The 20,533-nt window shown below is 41.6% G+C and overlaps 2 protein-coding genes across 11 annotated transcripts in view; one reads left to right on the top strand and one right to left on the bottom strand.

Moving 5' to 3' along the window:
* Positions 1 to 18,260, bottom strand: part of TPGS2 (tubulin polyglutamylase complex subunit 2) — a 64,810-nt gene extending 46,550 nt beyond the window's left edge. Inside the window, exon 1 of one of the 5 annotated variants that reach the window (XM_021096293.1) lies at positions 17,858 to 18,260. In XM_021096293.1, coding sequence (XP_020951952.1) covers positions 17,858 to 17,939 — 82 coding nt within the window. In that variant the 5' untranslated portion in view covers positions 17,940 to 18,260. Of the gene's footprint in view, positions 1 to 9,692; positions 9,851 to 17,857 lie in introns of those variants that run through there. The other 4 variants (XM_021096295.1, XM_021096294.1, XM_021096292.1 and 1 more) reach the window with 4 other exon arrangements.
* KIAA1328 (KIAA1328 ortholog) overlaps positions 18,291 to 20,533 on the top strand; it is a 365,621-nt gene continuing 363,378 nt past the window's right edge. For 5 of the 6 annotated variants that reach the window (XM_021096286.1, XM_021096288.1, XM_021096287.1 and 2 more), the window contains exon 1: positions 18,291 to 18,402. In XM_021096286.1, coding sequence (XP_020951945.1) covers positions 18,345 to 18,402 — 58 coding nt within the window. In that variant the 5' untranslated portion in view covers positions 18,291 to 18,344. The other variant, XM_021096290.1, reaches the window with a different exon arrangement.

Raw genomic sequence — 20,533 nt, forward strand, 5'->3', positions numbered from 1 at the left:
TTAGCTCCAGTCAGGGAAATATCTGCAGAGGCTCATCCAAGCAATACAGGCTGAGGTGAGTGCCTCAGGTCTTCCCAGCGACAGCATTGCTATCAATAGGCTGAGTCAGATACAAATGCACCATTCTTCAGTTTATAACAGGCTTGCATGGAGGGGCAACAGGCAGACAGAGACTGCTGTGATGCACTGCAGATGAGAGCATATGGTATTTAAGCTTTGAACACCTCCAGGATAGGGCAACTGGTCAATATGTTAACTTCAAAAACTTTCACATAACAAGCTGGTTAGGAAATACCCACTGCAGAGACTCTGCTCTCCAAAATTTCAGCACTAGTAAGAAGGAGGTGCTGGGAATGGGGAGTAGAGGGACACACAATAAATTACATTGGTGTAATGCTCTATTCTGGGTATTGGTTTACATTATCTCACCAAGGCTTTCGACAATCTTGTAAAGCAGGCATCATTACTTTCTTTTAAAGACAGGATAGCAGGTTCAGAGATATTAAATCCTTGGAACTAAATCTCTGACCACAGCTATGGACACCAGCCTAATAATGCTTTTTCTATCATGTTGCCTTAGTAGCTAATTCTGACACTGGGGAAAGTTTTCCTCACACCACCAAGCAATTCTCAGACATCAGCTGGGTGTCCTACAATTCAGCTCAATCCTGACACTATCTACCAGGAGTCAGCATCAGATCCCACAGGTCAAGAATTCAGCCCCACAAGATTGCCCTCATGTCAGATGCCAACTGCAGGTCCAAGTTGTTACCTGTGCTTTTGACTGATTGGCTATATTTCAGAGGTTCCAGCCCCTGGGTTTGATTAGTCTGCTGGTGTGGCTCACAGAACTCAGGAAATCCACTTGCTCACTTGTTTATTATAAAAGACATGAAAGATCAACAGTCATTTGTAGACTTATTAATGATACCCATTCTGACTGGTATGAGGTGGTATTTCATTATAGTTTTTATTCACATTTTTCTAATAATTAGCCATGTTGAACATTTTTTCATGTGGCTGCTGGTCATCCACATGTCTTCTTTGGAGAAATGTCTATTTAGGTCTTATGCCCATTTTTTCATTGGGTTGTTTCTTTTGTTGTTGTTGAGTTGTATGAGTTCTTTGTATATTTTGGAGATTAAGCCTCTGTCGTTGCATCATCTGCAACTATTCTCTCCAATTATGTAGGTTGTCTTTTCAGTTTTTTTTTTGTTTTAATGGTTTCCTTTGCTGTGCAAAAGCTTTAAGTGTGATGAGCTTCCATTTGTTTATTTTTGTTTTTATTTCTATTGCCTTGGAAGACTGACCTAAGAAAATGTTTGTATGGTTAATGTCAGAGAATGTTTTGCATATGTTCTCTCCTAGGAGTTTTATAGTATCTTGTCTTATATTTAAGTCTTTAAGAAATTTTGAGTTTATTTTTGTGCATGGAAACAACCTAAATGTCCTTTGACAGACAGAAGAATGGATTAGGAAGATGTGGTACACATACACAATGGAATACTACTCAGCCATAAAAAAGAATTAAATAATGCCATTTGCAGCAACATGGATGCAACTAAAGATTCTCATACAGAGAGGAGTAAGTCAGAAAGAGAAAGACAAATACCATGATATCACTTATATGTGGAATCTAAAATGTGGCACAAATGGACCCACCTACAAACAGACTCACAGACATGGAAAAGAGACTTGTGGTTGCCAAGGAAGAGGGGGAGGAGGAGGGAGTGGGATAGACTGGAAGTTTGGGATTAGTAGATACAAACTATTGCATTTAGAATGGATAAGCAATGAGGGCAAATAAAAGTAAAAAAAAAAAGGTCAACAGCCAAATGAAGAGATGTGTAGGACAAGGTCCTGAAAAAAGGGGCTTCTGTCCTTGTGGCACCTGGGATCTGGCACAGTGGTATGAGGAAAGGTCTATCTAGTTAACCGATCTGGAAACTCTCTGCACCCTCTCCTTTTGGGTTTCTGTGGAGGCTTCATTACATAGGCATGCTTGATTAATCACTGACCACTGGCAAAAGACTCAAACTCCAGTCTCCCTCCATGGAAATCAGGTGAGGAACCAAAAGTTCCAACCCTCTAACCTGGTTGGTTCCCTTGGAAACTTGCTCCATCTTTAGGTTACCCAGGAGGTTTTCCAAAAGTTACCTCATTAACATAACAAAAGGCACCTTCTCTTTTATCACTTAGGAGATTCCAGGGGTTTTAGGAGGTCTGTGCCTGAAACAGGGTTGAAGTCTAAATATATATTTATTATAAATCATGAAGTTATCTTGTGGTGCAGCAGGTTAAAGATCTGATATTGTCACTGCAGCAGCTTGGGTCACTGTTGCGGTTTGATCCCTGGTCCAAGAACTTCCACATGCCCCTAGCAAAGCCAAAATAAATAAATAAATAAATCATAACACCACAGATGACCAAAAGCATCACAACGATGTTTAGCAAGCAACAGCAATAACAAGTTGTGCTTGGTTTATTAATATGCCACATGTGAAGTAGTATCTGACTAAGCACAGCCCTACTCTCCTGCCTTTGTGACCAACGACAAGCTTTGGGGGGTGCCTGGCTGGAATAACCTGTATGGAAGAACATGAAATGACATACTGAATATATGAAATTCAGGTCTTAGGACACAGCATGGTCTGCTCTAGGTAGCTGTGATGTGCCACAGATGAAAACTCTCTAGGGTAGCTTACTTCAAAGTTGGGTGCTATCAATTCCTTCCTTCTCTGGCTGCCCACACCAGTTCCCCATTGAGAGGTGAAGTCTATTTCTCTTCTTCCTTGACGAGAGGTTAGCAGGGGTCAGCCTGTGACTGCCTTAACCAATAAAATATGAACAGATGCCAAGCAAGTTTTGGACTTCTGGAGGACTGGCAGTCTCCCTCTTCCTCTCTTTTTGCTCTGAGCCATCACATGTTAAATCCAAGATACAGTTTTGGACAGACCCATGCTGAGGAGCACTGAGGGGCCAGACATGTGTGTGGAGGAGCTATCTTGGACTTCAAGCCTAGTTGAGCCATCAGATAATTCCAGTCCTAGCTGATATCTCATTGCAAAGGGTTGAGAGACTAAAAATGAGAACTGTCCCAGCTGAGCCCAATTAACACAAGGTCTTGGAGAGAGTATACTGCTGTTTCAAACCACTATGTTTTGGGGAGGTTTGTTACCCAAGAATAAATAGCTGGAACACATTCCCTGGTAGAAAACAATCCTTGAGTCAATAATCTCTGAGGTATTTAATAAGGACCTGCTATGTCCTCAGCTTGGGAAAAATGCCAGAGATTAGGACTATAAGTAGGAGACACTGTCTCAAGAAATGTCTGGTTAGACAAATGCGAAGCAGAAGAGAAAACTTCAAGATAATATATAATTAGGTCAACACCTCTGATGAATATAGATGCAAAAATTCTCACAAAATTTTAGCCAACCAAATCCAACAACATATAAAAAAGATCGTACACCATGACCAGGTGGGGTTCATCCCAGGTTCACAAGAATGGTTCAACATACGCAAATCAATCAACATCATATACCACATTAACAAAAGAGAAGTCAAAAACCATATGATCATCTCAATAGAGGCAGAAAAAGCATTGGACAAAGTCCAACATCCATTCATGATAAAAACTCTTACCAAAGTGGGTATAGAGGGAACATATCTTAACGTCATAGAAGCCATTTACGACAAACCCAGAGCAAATATAATACTGAATGGAAAAAAGCTGAGAGCCTTCCCACTAAAATCTGGAATAAGACAAGGATACCCACTCTCACCACTGTTATTCAACATAGTGCTGGAAGTCCTAGCCACAGCAAACAGACAAACAAAAGAAATAAAAGGTATTGAAATTGGAAGAGAAGAGGTAAAATTGTCACTGTATGCAGATCACATGATACTATATATATATATATATATATATATATATATATATATATAGAAAACCCTAAAGACACAACTTAAAAACTACTTGCACTGATCAACAAATTCAGCAAAGTAGTAGGATATAAGATTAACATTCAAAAATCAGTCACATTTCTGTATACGAACAATGAAATATTAGAAAATACAAAAATACAATACCTTTTAAAATTGCACCCCAGAAAATCAAATACCAGGGAATATACCTGACCAAGGAGGTTAAAGACATATGCTGAGAACTATAAAACATTAATCAAGGAAATTAAAGAGGATGCAAAGAAATGGAAAGATATTCCATACTCCTGGGTTGGAAAAATTAATGTTGTAAAAATGGCCATACTACCCAAAGCAATCTACAGATTCAGTGCAATCCCTATCAAATTATCCATGACATTTTTCACGGAACTAGAACAAACGATCCAAAAATTGATATGGAACCACGAAAGACCCAGAATTGCCAAAGCAATCCTGAGGAACAGAAACCAAATAGGAGGCATAATTCTCCCAGACTTCAGGAAATATTACAGAGACACAGACATCAAGGCTAGTGTGGTACTGATACCCAAACACACATACAGAATAGAGAATGCAGAAATAAACCCTGACACGTACGGTCAATTAATCTTTGACAAAGGAGCTAAGAATATAAAATGGGAAAAAGTCTTTTCAGCAGGTGGTGCTGGGAAACCTGGACAGTAGCATGTAAATCAATGAAAGTGGAACATACCCTCACACCATGCACAAAAAGAAACTCAAAATGGCTTAAAGACTTAAATGTAAGACAAGACACCATCAAACTCCTAGAAGAGAACACAGGCAAAACATTCTCTGATATCAACCTTATGAATGTTTTCCCATGTCAGTCTCCCAAAGCAACAGAAATAAAAGCAAAAATAAACCAATGGGACTGAATCAAACTGACAAGCTTTTGCATGGCAAAGGAAACCAAAAAGAGAACAGAAAGACAACTGACAGAATGGGAGAAAACAGTTTCAAATGATGCAACGGACAATGGCCTAATCTCTGAAATATACAAACAACTTATACAACTCAACACCAAAAAAGCCAACTACCCAACGGAAAAATGGGCAAAAGACCTGAATAGACATTTCTCCAAAGGAGATATACAGATGGCCAACAAGCACTTGAAACAAATGCTCGACATCCCTGAGTGTTAGAGAAATGCAAATCAAAACTACCATGAGATACCACTTCACACCAGTCAGAATGGCCATCATCAATAAGTCCACAAAGAACAAATGCTGGAGGGAGAAAAGGGAACCCTCCTGCACTGTTGGTGGGAATGTAAGCTGGTACAGCCACTATGGAGAACAGTATGGAGGTATCTTAGAAAACTATACATAGAACTACCATATGACCCAGCAATCCCACTCTTGGGCATATACCTGGACAAAACTTTCCTTGAAAAAGGCACATATACATGTCACAATAGCCAAGACATGGAAACAACCTAAATGTCCATCAACAGACAACTGGATTAAGAAGATGTGGTATATATACACAATGGAATACTATTCATCCATAAAAAAGAACAAACTAATGCCATTTGTAGCAACATGGATGGAACTAGAGACTCTCATACTAAGTGAAGCAAGTCGGAAGGACAAATACCATATGATTTCACTTATATATGAAATCTAATATAGGGAACAAATGAACCTTTCCACAGAAAAGAAAATCATGGACATGGAGACTTGTGGTTGCCAAGAGGGAGCAGGGAGGGAGTAGGAGGGCCTGGGAATAGGGGGTTAATAGATGGCAAATTGCAGCCTTTGTAATGGATAAGCAATGGATCTGCTGTACAGCACTGGGAACGTCTGGTCACTTGTGAAGGAGAATGATAATGTGAGAAAAAAGAATGTATACATGCATGTGTGACTGGGTCACTTTGCTGTGCAGCAGAAAATTGACAGAACACTGTAAAACAGCTATAATGGAAAAAAAATCATTATTAAAAAAAAAGAACAAACTAAGCCCAAAGTTTGCAGAAGGAAGGAAATAAAAAAGATCTGAATGGGGATAAATAAGAGAATAAAGAGACAATAAAAAATTATGTATTAAATTGGGTGATATACTGACCTTAAGGGCCACAGATATTAAAGATAGAGGCAAGTAGATGAAGACTGGAAAAGTGATCAAAAATATAAACTATGCGCAGTTGATCTGGGCCTTGAAGGATGATATTATGACTGTTCCTGCAGAATGGCTTAATTAACAACTACCCCTGCCCATTCCTGGTGTGCTTTCCTGTGTTTTAGAGACTGTATGGCTAGAAACTACAGTTCCCAAATTCCACTGCAGTTAGGATCCCTCTGGAGGCCAAGATTCCTGCAGGAAAACCCACTGGAATAAAACTTGGAAGGAGGGAATGAGCAGGTGAGGCAAATGGGGAGACTGGCTCTTTTCACAATCATAGCTGCAAAGGTGTTTTGATCTGATAGGGTTGAGAGTTGTACAAGGGCAGGCACAGTAGAAATTTCTCAGTTCTGCGCTTCCTTATCACACTAGTTGCAGGTGCCACCCTTTTAACATCCCCTTTCACAGTACTGTTCTCAGCCTAGAATATGGTCCATTTAATCTCCCAATGATTTTATGGGCTAGTGCCCCTTAATTGATCCCTTTCTGCCTTAACTAGAGTGTATTTCTAGCCTTAATCTAGCTATGCATTTTATCATCAGTCATTAAGAACCCTGATAGACACAGATAGTTTGCATTTGTAGGCTCTCTTTCAGGACAAGTGAATATGTGCAGATCAGAAGAAGTGGTCATTTATATGACTTAAAACTAGCCATAGAGCCAGACAAAAAGAATGAGAGGGTCTGAAATCCAAAATATGACACTGAAGTCCAAAAAATTTAAAACTACAAAAGACTATTCAAAGAGAACAAGTTAACAGTGTATTACACAAATGAAAGTGTTAGGTAAGGATATATGTGAAGCCAGAACTTGAAAGTGAGGCATCTGTGGTGGCAAGGGTGGAGTAGGTGGACTGTACATAGCCAACCTGAGGTTAATCTTCAGAAGGACCAGACTGTAGTGTTCACTTTTGGTTGGTGCCTGGGAATCTGGCTTTTGTATGTGTTCTACATTGATAAGACTGCTTTGCTCATCTTTGGCTAAACCACTAAATATTTGCTATCCCTTTGGGAATCTAAAATTTTCACTGCTTACCAGCAAAATCCATTAACAATTCTTAAGAAATAAAAACAGAACCTGAGTTAATAAGATGAAGTCTAACCTTCCTTTTCCCTTTGTGCTTAGTCTAGTTTCACTTACTCATAGGAAGTAAGGTTACCAGGTATGGAAGCCTTGCACCTGGCACTTCAGACAAGAGTTCCTGGGGCAAAATATCTGTGCCTGACACTTCAGCTGGACTTCCACGAGGAATAGGCTTCAGTAAGTTCTAAGAGAACAGAATGTTTATCACCTGCAAGGTTGATTCAAGTTCAGGCTATGCTATTAGATAACCCAGTGGTGGCTACCATAAAAATCTGACACAGGCCAAATCCTGCCACCCTGTTACCCAAAGAAACAGGGCCTCTAGAGCCGGACTGTATAGACACTACAGACATAATTTATTCCAGTCACCCTGACCTATGAAGTGAGCCCCTCCCAAATGCTGATGAGGAATGGTTCACAGTTGGGAGCAGTTCTGAGAAAGGGAAAAAGCCGGGTAGGATATACAGTCATAGAAGCAAAAAACTATCACCAGGGACCTCTGTCCAAAACATGGAGTTGATAGCCCTCACCTGAGCCTTAAAGCCTGCGCTAGGGAAGCTCTTAAACATTTACATTTATTTTCGGTATGTGTATGCCATCCTACTTGCACAAAGAGCTCTTTGGAAGGAAAGAGGTATGCTTACTGTGGAGAATAAACAGGGGAAATAAGGCTTAAGCATATTGAAGCTCTTAAAAGCAGTACAGCTTCCCCCAAAGGGTTACAGCAATTCACTATAGGGGTTAAAAAGGGGAGTGAAATAGAGGAAATAAAGGGAAGCAACAACGCAGAAGCAACTGCCAAACGGATGGACCCAGAACCAGTAACTTGTTAACTACCTCTCATACCTCAAAGGCCACATCTATCCAATTACTTCCCAATCTACACAAAGAAAGAATTAGGAAAAGATTGAAAATGGGGCTTCAATAGAGATCTAGGAGGCCATGGGTGGTAGTAAGCATGGGCAATACTTCTTTCCCCAAGCTGCAGCTTGTCAAGCCATCAGGGAGGCTCATCAAGGATCTGACTAGAAGAGGAAGCCCTACATAATTTATTAGTTGAGCTCACGGTAACTTCTGGCATGAAGTGTATAGTCAGGTGGACAGGTGAGACATGCCCCATCTGCACAATGAATCATCCCCAAGACCAGAGCCTCCAAAGGCTTCTAGATAAGGCCCATTCGGACCAGGGAGACATATCCTGGAGAAGAGTGGCAAAATGACCTCACTGTCATGGAAAGAGGTACTGGGCAATTTCAGGTATCTCTTGGTCCTAGCAGACACACTTTTTTGGTAGAGAGAAGCATTCCCTGCTGGAATTGAAAAGGCAGCTGAACTGGCTAAGACATATTCCTAAAAGACATAATTGCCATGTTTGGGCAAATAGGATCCCTACAAAGTGATAACAGTCCAGGATTTGTATCTCAAATGATGAAGAGGGTTATGAGTGCTCTAGGCATAAAATGGACTTTGCACTCAATTTGGAGATCCCAATTGTCAAAGTAGAGAGATCCAATTAGACCTTTAAAAGGGCCTTAGCCAAGCTATGTTAGGAAACTCAAGAAAACTGCATGAAGTGGCTTCTGACTGCCCTGTTCTGCATGTGGTCAGCCCCAAGGGATTACCTAAAGTTAGTGTTTGAACTCATGGATGGTAGACCCATTTCCAAAGTTCAAAAGAAAGGACACTTTAAACTCCTTGAAATGGAACAATTCAAGTATGCCCTCCAGGTAGGAGAAACCAGGAAAGCTCTCACAAAACATGATAACCAGATGCTGCCTGCACCCAATGAACTGGCCCACCACCCCTTCCAGTGAAGATAGGGTGCACCTAAAAAACCCTGGAAAACCAGCCATTGCAAGATCAGCTCACTCCTAAGTGGAATGGACTCTGCTTGGTGACCCTAACCACTCATTCTTCCCAAAGCTGCAGGAGCACTCCTTGGGAACAGAACACTGGAGGGGGAAAGGCTCCACGCCCCAACCTCTAGAGAGACAATTTGGGCAACATCCCCCTTGACTACTCGTGTGAATCCCTCTCAGAAGACCTGAAGCTCTTCTTCTGAAAAACAACCAGAGTGTGACCAGGGATATTCAGTCATGGCAGTGGGCCTCCACATCAGGGCACACTTGCCTACAAACAAAAGACCGAGATTCTTTTGATTTTTTTAGGAAAAATTTGACATGTGATCATTCTTCTCTTGGGCCACGTATCTTAAATTGTCTGAAGTCCTTTGTCTCTAAAAAATCATACAAACGGTGGTTGCTCAGGGAGATACACAGTTACGGCAGAGGCCTAGTGAACATCAAACAGATCTAAAGGCGACCAGAAAGAAGTTCTGCTCCTTGTTCTGGGGATACGATGACACCCCAAATCAGGAAGCAGTTACAGAAGACATATCTGGCCCCTCAGCGCCCCTCAAGAATGAGGAGCAGGATAAAAGAGGAGGGATTTGTCACTAGCAAAGCTCGTTAACAATTCCTGGGAAATAAAATTAGAACCTGCTTAATAAAATAAAGTCTAACCTTTTTCTTTTCTCTTTCGTCCTTCATCTAGCTTCACTTGCGCATAAGGTAGTATGCAGAGACCCTGCACTCAGACAGGAGTTCCTTGTGCAAAACGCTGCACGCACAACTCCATTCAAGACAGCAGCAGCAGAAACAGCGGCTGGAAGCTTCAAGGAGCACAGGTGCGCTTGCGCCAGAACTCCGCCCCGTCTCCGCCCTGCAGACCACAACCCTATAAAGCAGCCCTGCCGACCGCCTGACCTGGCACCTCTCCTTTCTCTGGTTCAAGGATAAAACTTCCTTTGCTTCTGAACCAAACTTGATCTTATTCTACTGGTTCCACTAACACAGGGAAGGAAGACCCCTGGTGGGAACCAGCGCTGTGGGTAGATGTTTCGCCTCGCTTACCAGGCCCTCAGTAAGACCCCTGGATTTAGAGTCTTAAGCAGGCTTCCCTGGGGAGAAACACTGCAGATATAACTGCTATATTTCCTACTTAATAGCAGACTGTATTCTATGCGACCACTAACGGAGAGAAAACCTTCAGAAGCCTATGTACGGCTTCCGGCTTCCTCTAGACTCCACCTCCATATGTCAAAGGTCAGATTCTCAGGTACCATTGATTGCTACAATAAACTATAGCTAAGTCCTGTGAGTCCCAGTGAATCAATGAACTTATGAATAGTTATAGGATCCCCAGGAACATGTATCCATCGCTTCATTTTTAACATTTCTGAATTAGTTTGATTTGGTTAGGTTTGGGAAACAAATAGTTGGGTTTTGTGAGTCAGATTTAAAGTCTTTCTGTATTACTACAAATGTGGGTCGCTTAAGCCCATTTGTATTTATTGTTATGAGGGCTATGTTTGGTCTCAGCTTTATCATAATTATGTATTACATTACACTTGTTAGGCTTCTTTCTGAAATGTGTATCTTTTGCTCTTCTCTTTAAAATATTTGGGGGAATGTATTATTTCCTATTGATGCATGATAAATTACCACAAATCAGCTTTAAACAACGCCCAGGTCACAATTCTGTTGCTCAGAAGTCTGGCACAGCATGACTGGAGTCTCTGCTGAAGCTGATATCATTGATCTATTTTTCTATCCACGTACTAGGTGAGCTGACTGGTCAGGTGTCAGTTATTATGTTCTTATCTGGTGCTCCAGGTCGTCTTCAAAGCTCATTCCTGTTATTGGTAGAATTAAATTCCTTGTGGTTGTGAGAAGGAAGGCTCCAGTCCTTGCTTGCTGTCAGCTGGGACCACTTTCAGCTTCCAGAGGCCTCTTATATTATCATGTATTCCCATCCATCTTCAAGCCAGCAAGAGCATAACAAATCTTTTTTTATGCTTCAAATCTAACTTCTCCTTTTTTCAAGTCTGTTTTAAAGGGCTCATGTGATTAGATCAGGCTGACCTGGATAATCTCCTATTTGCTTTTTTTTTTTTTTTCTGCTGAACAGGCAGCACATGAAAGTTATTGGGCTAGGGATCCAACCTGCTCTGCAGTTGCAGTCTGTGCCACAGCTGCAGCAGTGCTGGATCCTTAACCTGCTGTACCAAAATGGAACTTCCTTCGGCCAATTAACACAAAAAAATCAGAGGTGTTATAGCTCATCAGTTTTATAGTCATGGTGCAGGAAACTTTGAGACTGTAATATTCAGAAAGATCTGCTTGTAAGGTTGCCCCTAGGCTGGCATTTGGGAATTTGGGTTCTAGGAGGTTCCCACCATTCCCTGCTAAGAATGGCTCACTGTACCTGTTTTGCAGATAATATGGTTTATGCTAAACACCTGCTTCCTTTTGGGACTCTCGGTTTTGGTACATACTAAGTAGAAGGTGTATAAATGATGATTTGAACTCCTCAGCTTAAATGAGCTTCCCTAGTAAACATTTCAGATGTGTTGTTGCATGTTGCTGGAGTAGCTGTGTCGCATGTTATCTCACTGAGAGAGGACTCTCGAAAACTTACATCCAGTTTCCCTGATTTCCCCACCTTTCCCTTTGCTTTTGTTGTAACAAATGACAACATGACTATCTCCCAAGTCTTGTAGTCCTCCTAGTGAACCATCAAATTTGGTGTGGTGGTGGGGATTACATGCATATTTAATACTTGTCTTGCTCCTGATTTTTTTGTTTTTTTTTTTTGTTTGTTTGTTTGTTTTTGTTGTTTTAGGGCTGCACCTGGGCAAAGGGGTTGAATCAGAGCTTCAACCTACACCACAGCCACAGCAATGTGGGATCTGAGCTGCATCTGCAACCTACACCACAGCTCACTGCAATACTCGATCCCCAACCCACTGAGCGAGCCCAGGGACTGAACCCCAGTACTCCTGGATACTAGCTGGGTTTGTTTCCGCTGTGCCACAACGGGAATTCATCTTGTTCCTCATCTTAATGAGGAAGTATTCAGTTTTTCACCATTAAGTATGTTAGCTGTGGGGTTTTCATAGATGCCCCTTATTAGGCTGAGAAAGACTGATTTCTGTTCTAAGTTTTCACTCAATTCCATCAGTTTGGGTAAGCTGTGTCATCAGAGTACTTTGCGTCATCAGTGTGATAACAATTCTTTAAAATTTATTTTGGCTTATTTTATGGTCTAACATATAGTTTATTCTTGAGGTTACCTCATGTGTACTTGAGAAGTTTTATTCTACTATTTGTGGGTAAAGTGTTGAATGAATGTCTGCTAGGTACAGTTGATTTACTGGGTGTACTATTTCCTTGCTAACTTTTTGCTTAGGTGTTTTATCCATTGTCATAAGGTATTTAAATTTCAAACTACTATTATTGAATTGTTTCTTTCTCCTTTCAATTCTGTCAGTTTTTGCTTCATGTATTTTGGTGCTTTGTAGGTGCATATATGTTTATAATGGTTTTGTCTTCATGAGCATTGACACCTATCAACATTATGTACTGTCCTCGTTTCTTTCTTTTTTTGGTCAATTTATGGCCGCACCCACGGCATATGAAAGTTCCCAGGCTAGGGGTCAAATCAGAGCTGCAGCTGCCAGCCCACACCACAGACACAGCAATGCCAGATCTGAGCCGCGTCTACAACCTATACCATAGCTCACGGCAATGCCAGATCCTTAACCCGCTGAGCAAAGCCAGGGACTGAACATGTGTCCTTATTGATGCTAGTCAGGTTCGTTACCGCTGAGCCACAATGGCAACTCCTTCCTTTGTTTCTCATAATGAATTTTGTCTTAAAGGTTGTTTTGTCTAATACTAGTATAGCCACTTGGGCTCTACTTCGGGCTCTATTTGTGTGTGTGCGTGTGCATAACACACACATACATTTTCCCGCCCATCTTTCACTTTTAACCTCTTTGTGTCTTTAAATATAAAATGTGTCTCTTGTAGTCTGGGTATATTTGAATCATGTTTTTGTTTTTCTTAAATCTGATCTGTCAATCTCTGCTTTCTCATTGGAGTGATTAGTTTATTTACATTAAATGTAGTTACTGATAAGGGAGGATTTAGTTCTTCCATTATGCTATTTCCTTCTGAGTCCTCATTGACAGGATTCTCAGTTTTGCTACAGTTCAGTCTGTTCATAGTGATTGATTTATTTTCTTTTTACAGCTGCAACTGTGACATATGGAAGTGCCCCAGGTTAGGGGCTGAATTAGTGCTGCAGCTGCAGGCCTGCACCACAGCCGCATTAACACTGGATCAGAGTTGCTTTTGTGCCCTATGCCACAGCTTGTGTCAACACTGGATCCATAACCCACTGAACAAGGCCAGGGACTGAACCTACATCCTCAGGGACACTATGCTTGGTTCTTAACCTGCTGAGCCACAACGGGAACTCCTATTCAGGGTGATTCAGACTTTCTCTAACAAGTTCCTGAAAATTTTTCCAGCCTCCACTCATTTCCCAGTCCAAAGACATATCCATATAAATAAACGTTACAGCAGCACCCACTGCCAGGTGACAAACTATGTACCAATTTTCTGCACTGTATAACAAATTACAACAAACTCAGCAGTGGTAGGATTGAGGATCTTGTTCTCTTGATGGCCATGACCTAAGAGCTAAGGGGCTGCTCTCAGCTGCTAGAGGCCATGTGCAGTTCCTTGCCATTGGTCCTCTCATAGGATCTCTCACAACATGTTAGCTTAGTTTTCCAAAGCCAGGAGGAAATCTGTTTGACTTATATACCCTCTTTTAAAATGCTCACCTGATTAGGTCAGGGCTACCTACAATAATCTCCCTTTTAAGTCAGAATCAACTGATTAGGTACTTTAATTACATATGCAAAAAACCCTTTGCCTTTGTCCTATAGTGTAACCTAAGCAACGGAGTGACATCCATCACCCTGAAGGTCCTGCCCATTCTCAAGACTAAAGGATTATATACGGTATGTGGCACAGGGGGTCATCTTAAAAATCTGGCCACCAGTTACACTGTTCTAACACCCTTGTGAATGCCTTTAAAATTTTTTTATTATAGTTAACATTATGCCAATTTCTGCTGTACAGCAAAATGAGTCATACATATATATACATTCTTTTGTTTAATAATATTTTCCATCGTGGTTTGTCCTAGGAGGTTGGATTTAGTTCCCTGTGCCATAACAGGATGTTATTTTTCATCCATTCTAACTGTAATAGTTTGCATCTACTAACCTCAACCTCCCAGTCTCTCCCACTCCTGCCCTCCTCAGCAACCACAAATCTGTTCTGAGAGTCTGTTTCTGTTTTGTAGATAGGTTCATTTGTGCTGTATTTTAGATTCCACATATAAGTGGTATTATATAGTATTTGTCTTTCTCTTTCTGACTTACTTCACTTAGTATGATAATCTCTAGTTGCATCCATGTTACTGCAAATGGCATTATTTTGTAGTTTTAAAAAAACATGGAACACTTCGTGAATTTGCATGTCATTCTTGTGCAGGGGCCATGCTAACCTTCTCTGTATCATTTCAATTTTAGTATATGTGCTGCCAAAGTGAGCATTTAAATACATCTTTTATTTTTCTTAATAGATAATGATGTCTATATAAATAGATATCACAATAAAGTATGTATGCTTGTGTGCATTTGTCTGTATGAAAATAATGCTTAGCATCAGTTTTTTTGCTGAGGTTTTCCCAATCTATATTTTATTTGAAGAAATTTACCCTTTAGTAGATTCCTTAGGAAGGGTTCATGGGTATAGAATTCCCTAAGTTCTATTTGAGAAACAATTTGGCAAGATATTAAATCTTTGTTTCACACCTAATTTCTCTGAATTTTCTAAGCTTGTTCATGTATTTTAATTTTGTTTGGAGTTTAGACTTACAGTTTTATTCTGCTTCACAGCTGTTCTTTGGTATGAGTTTTCCTCAGTTGTCTGCATTTCTTTTCTTGGTTTCAGTATTAGGTCTCTATGGCTTTTACTTTTATTCATTGTGTGATATTGTGTCATTTATGGACCTCCTGTGTGGCTCACAATATTGTATGATATCATGTCATTTAAAAGATTTCTAGGTTAATGACACTAGTTTCCAGTTTCTGTTGGTTGTTTCAGCGTCTTTGCTAGTATCATTTCTAGGTCTGTTTGCTTGCCACAGAGCATTCTAACAATGAGGGAGTGGGGCAGGAACAAGTGGGGTCTGGTCCTATGATTTGTAGCTTTTTCTCTATTTACTCACAGTTATTTTGCACTGTGAGCAAAATATTTGTCTTTAAGTAATGTTGAGAGTTTGGTTTTGGATAAAAATGTCATTGTAGAGTTTTTTTATATCTTTTAGGGAGGCGATTTTCTGAAGGTTGCTTACCATACACCCGCCATTGACTTCAGCTAGTTTCTTTTAAATAATCCTCTTAATATATTATTATTTCAAACAAAAAAAATGAGAGAATAATATACAGGCATACTCATTTTATTGAGCTTTGCTTTATTACGCTTCTCAGATACTGCATTTTTTTACAAATTGAAGGTGTGTGGTAACCATGTGTTGTCAGATGATGGTATTTAAAGTATTTTTAAATTAAGGTATCTACCTTTTTTTAAAGACAATGTTATTGTACACTTAACAGACTACAGTTTAGTGTAAAATAACTTTTATATGCATTGGGAAATAAAAAAAAAATCTGTGTGACTCACTTTATTATGATATTCACTTTACTGTAGTTCTCTGGAACCAAATTCCCATTATGGCTGAGGCATGCCAGCAAGTGATTTTTGACTTGCGATTATTAACTTGAAATCAAGCTTTGATTAAATTTATGAACAGAACATTTACAGGTGGCTAGATTTCCTATAAATGTAATTACCAGAGTTGTTTAACTCCTTAGGTAGGTTTTGACTCGTAATTGTTACCAGTTTGCCAGACATCTGAAATGCTTAACAGAATATAGTAAATGCATAGATAAAATTTAAAATGTTTACAGTCATTTAATTATTTAAGTCTTTAAATAGACCTAATAGCTTAAGGGAAATTTAGCTGGCTTGACTTCAGTAGATTAAACATTTATCAATAAACCCACTTCTTATTTATAAAAAAACTTCCTCAACTCATAAAGAGACGAATGAAGCATGCCTGTGGAATAGCGAGTCCTACCTGAATAAAGCCAGGAGTACAAGAAGCAAGAGGGCATAAGTTCGGGTAAGAATGAGAAGATAGGATATGAGTGGACCTGATGATTAGCTCTCTCTTTGCCCTACTCTGTAATTTCATTTCTACGACTTATCACTTCTCCCAAACACATCATATTATTTCAGGCCTCATTTATTGTTTTAGGCACTGGTGAATACAAGTAAGAACGACACGAAGTTGTTATTCTCATGGATTTCCACTAAAGAAAAGGAACAAATTAAAAAACAATCAAATAAATACATAATTTTAAGTAGTGACAAAGTCATGAGTATTAAAAAAAAAGGATAAGGGAAGACAGTGATAGGGAAAGGTATTAGAACTATATTCAAGGAAGCTTTCTTTGAGCTCATGATATTTAATCAGAGATGTGAATGCAGTTAGAGACATTCAGAGGAAGATAATTCCAGTTGGAGGGTCTAGCAAATTGCAAAAGCCTTGAAGTGGGAAAAAGCTTAGTGTGTTAATGGTACAACAAGGAGGCTACTGTGGCAAAAGCAGAGTGAAAATAAAGTCAGAAAGACAGATGAGGGCAAATTATAAGGGACCTGTAGGTCGTGGTAGAGAATTTGGATTTTATTATGAATGTGACAGGAAGGAACTGAAGCACACTATTCGTCCTGCTTAGACTGCCTTTCTCCTCCTTGGTTATCTGGCTAACTCCCATTTGTCTTTCAAAATCTAACAGACTTGTGGTTGCCAAAGGGGAAGGAGTGGGATGGACTGGGAGTTTGGTGTTAGTAGATGCAAACTATTGCATTTGGAGTGGATGAGCAATGAGGTCCTGCTTAGCACAGGGAACTATATCCAATCATTTGTGATGGAACATGATAGAAGATAATGAGAAAAAGAATGTTTCTATATTATAACTGGGACAGCAGAAATTGAACATTGTAAATCAACTATAATAAAAATTAAAAAAAACAATCTAGCATCATCTCCTGTGGGGCATATTTCTTAACTCTTCAGGTAACGTCAATCATCTCCTCCTGTGTGCTACTTTACTAGATTACTGAACAGTGTGTGTGTGTGTAATTTTATTGTAGCCCCAGTATCTAACACAGGGGTCGGTACTAAGTAAAGGTTCCATAAAGGAAAACCACCCATTCAATGGTGCAAGCCTTGATTCTTCTGGACCACTTCAGGTGCCACACGACCGGAGGCGCATGGGAGTTGTTGCACTGGGAGGCTGGTTGTAGCATCCCCCAAGCTCTCCCTGCTATCTGAGGAAGCGCTTGCGTTTTGGGGGTACCCCCTTGGCCAAAAAGGCCTTGTGGGACAGCCAACCTTCCAATTGGCAGGTGCCTGCTCTCTCCCTTTTTGCACGTCCATGCTTATCCTTTTCGACCCCGTGATGGGACTTCGGGTGGGGGAAACTTAAGGCTTTACAGCTCTGCATCCTCCACTCCAGGCAAACGCTCTCTCGGCCCAGTCACCCACAAGGAATCCCGGCCCCCTTTCTTCCTAAAACAACGGAATCACAGCCGAATCCCCACTTGGCATACAGGGTCCAGCCTCCCGTCACCCCTCTGCGCTTCACTGCACGCTCCGTGTCCTTCAGCGGTCCCTGGGGTCTCTCCCTCACACTCACCTAGGATGCGGGTGATGCCCAGCGTCAACTTTTCCAGGTGCGGCTTGCTGCTGCCCAGCAGCGGGGGCGGCGTCTCCTCCATGGCTCGCGTCCCGCCTCCGCGCGCGGCCGGGGCAGCAGCCGAGACCCGGTGGGTGTGCGGGGCGGGTGGCAGGGCCGGACGCCGCCTGGAAGGCGCAGCCGTCAAGTTCACGGCATGCCGGGAATTGTAGTGCTCGGCGTCTGAAAGCGCGGCGGAGAGGAGATGGGGGGCCCCGGCTGGTCTGGGAGTAGTAGTTCCGCCAGGCGCTGGTTCCCGCGGCCACGGCGGGCGCTGCACACCACGCCTCCGGGACACAGCGACTCCTTCGCCCGGACCCTCCCGCCCCGCCGGGGCCGGCCGCGCAGGCGGGGGCGGGCCTCTGCTCCCTGCGGCCAATCGGGACCGGGCCTGGAGGCCGGGGCGGGGCGGCCCCGACGCGACGCCCCGAGTGGCGGTTGTTTCAAGATGGCGGACGTGGCAGGCCCCTCCCGCTCGGGCGCGGCGGCGTTCTGGAGCCGGGACTGTATCCTTTGCCCGCCTGGCAGGGGGCGCCGGAGCCCTCCCCCGGGCGGCGAGTGGTCGCGAGGGATTCTGAGCGGAGGAGGAGAAGCTCAGTGCGGACCCCGTGGGCGGGGCTGTCCTGTCCGGCCTCCGTCCAGGTGCCGCGCTCCCCTGGCTCGGGTATTAGGTGGCTTGGAGCCCGCACCGTCTCCAGGCGCGGGGACTTGGTTCAGATGTATGCCAGCCTTCCTTGAGGGTGAGCTCTGGAAAGATGGCCTAGAGTCTTGGCCCATGTTGGGGCTGGAAGGGTCACTCTGCTCGAGGTGACCTCAGACTGGCCGAGTCTCAGCTTAGCAAGAATGGTGTTGGCTGGTCCGAGAGCTTTTTGTCTTGGTTTAGGGAATGTCCTTGGTCTGCGTTGTTGGAGGCAAGTCTGGACCTTGCCGGACTTTAAAGGCCTGTCAGTGATGACTTATTTTCATACTGAGATCTTCGGAGAAATGCGGGGCTTCCTTTCATGGGGACATGATCTGGTGATGCTGATGAGGGAACTAGATGCAACGCAGATCTTAGGGCCTGGACGTAGCGTTGATTTGCATGTAGATTGCAGGTCACCAACTAGCAGAATTGAAGTTCTTTGTTTTATGGCCGAGAAGCTGTGGCGCTTTTACCCTTGTGTTAATTCCCGGATAAGTATCTATGATGAAATGTGTGACAAAACTGGTTCTCTCCAGACTGTTTTGGGTAGACTGTTCCAGGCTGATCTTTGGTCCTAATAATTTGCTTCATGTTCCTTAGGGAGTATTACATGAAAGAAGGGCATTTAGTCTATTGGGTATCTGCGGAGGAAGACTTTTTGTCTCTTTGCTAGGATTGGTGATAACATTGTTGGAGAGGCATTGCTGTTAACTTTGGCAGACTCATTCTTTGCACATTCTATTCAGTAAAACTTACAAAATTGTATTAGTTCCCCTTGTTGAATTACTAGGATTGGAGTGTTTGGCTCTGGACAGAGAGATTTTTGCAGTTCTTGCTGCTCAGTGTTTAGTGTTATACACTTCTTAAACATAATTACTACTTGTGTCTGATAGGTGAGAATCAAGAGAAATCAGTGTCCACACACTGGATGAAAAGCACACTAGTGCACTGTGCCGATTCACTATTTTTTTCTTTACCTCTCAGGAGAATATGTGCGTTCAGAGCAACTGGGCTGAAATTAGGCCGGAAACTGCGATGTCTGACTTTGTCAAGAAACATTGCCTCTGCAATGTTAGAATTTTGTGATAGAGATATCTGAAGATTATTAGCTTATAATGTGCTCTTTAGTGTAATCATTTTCATAACTATCTATGTGGTTTTAGTTATTATTCCTTAATAGTCTGTATAACCAATGCTATTGTGCTGATACAGAACATACCAGAATATTGCGCTGATATAGAAATGTTGGGAGACGGGAGGGGAGACAGTCTATTCCGTGGACTGATTGAGTCAATAGGTCTGTAAACTGAATCTATGTTCTGGGTCTTAGCAACCCTCTACTCTCAGTTATTCATGTCATGTTACTTCTTGTTTCATGTAGATAGAAGTCATATATCCTTCTTCTTCTCTTACATTCTCCCTAACTCTAAAAATAAATGTAAAATACTTATATCTTCCCAGTGAAAATGAGGAGTTGCAGTTATATGGGGGAAATGGTGGTGATTACATTATCTAGAAATTCAGATGTTTGAAGGGAATCGCAAAGTTACCATTCTCACCTGTTTCCCCTGTCTCGTCCACATAATGACCAATTAATATCCAGCCTCAGACATTTTCATTTTAAATTTCTATAGGACAGAGAAGCAATGTCAAATATAAATTTGTTACTGAATCTTTGCTAAAATGTGTAGTGGTAATTATGAATCATTTGGGTCTTGATGTCTTTTCTTGTCACATTGATGACTTTCCAGATCAGCCCAAAGATTTTATAGTTAGAACTTTCAATACAAAAAGACCAAAAAGATATACCTATAATCAGGAATTCACACTATTGAAAGATTTTCAGTGCTTTGTCTAAACCATTAGAGAAATGCGATTGAGAAATTTCCCAGTCCTGAATGTTTCCATCATGTGAGGACAGATCATCAGTGACTGAATGTCATGTTTTTCATATT

The sequence above is a fragment of the Sus scrofa genome, chromosome 6, assembly GCF_000003025.6.
Source record: "Sus scrofa isolate TJ Tabasco breed Duroc chromosome 6, Sscrofa11.1, whole genome shotgun sequence".
NCBI lineage: Eukaryota > Metazoa > Chordata > Mammalia > Artiodactyla > Suidae > Sus > Sus scrofa.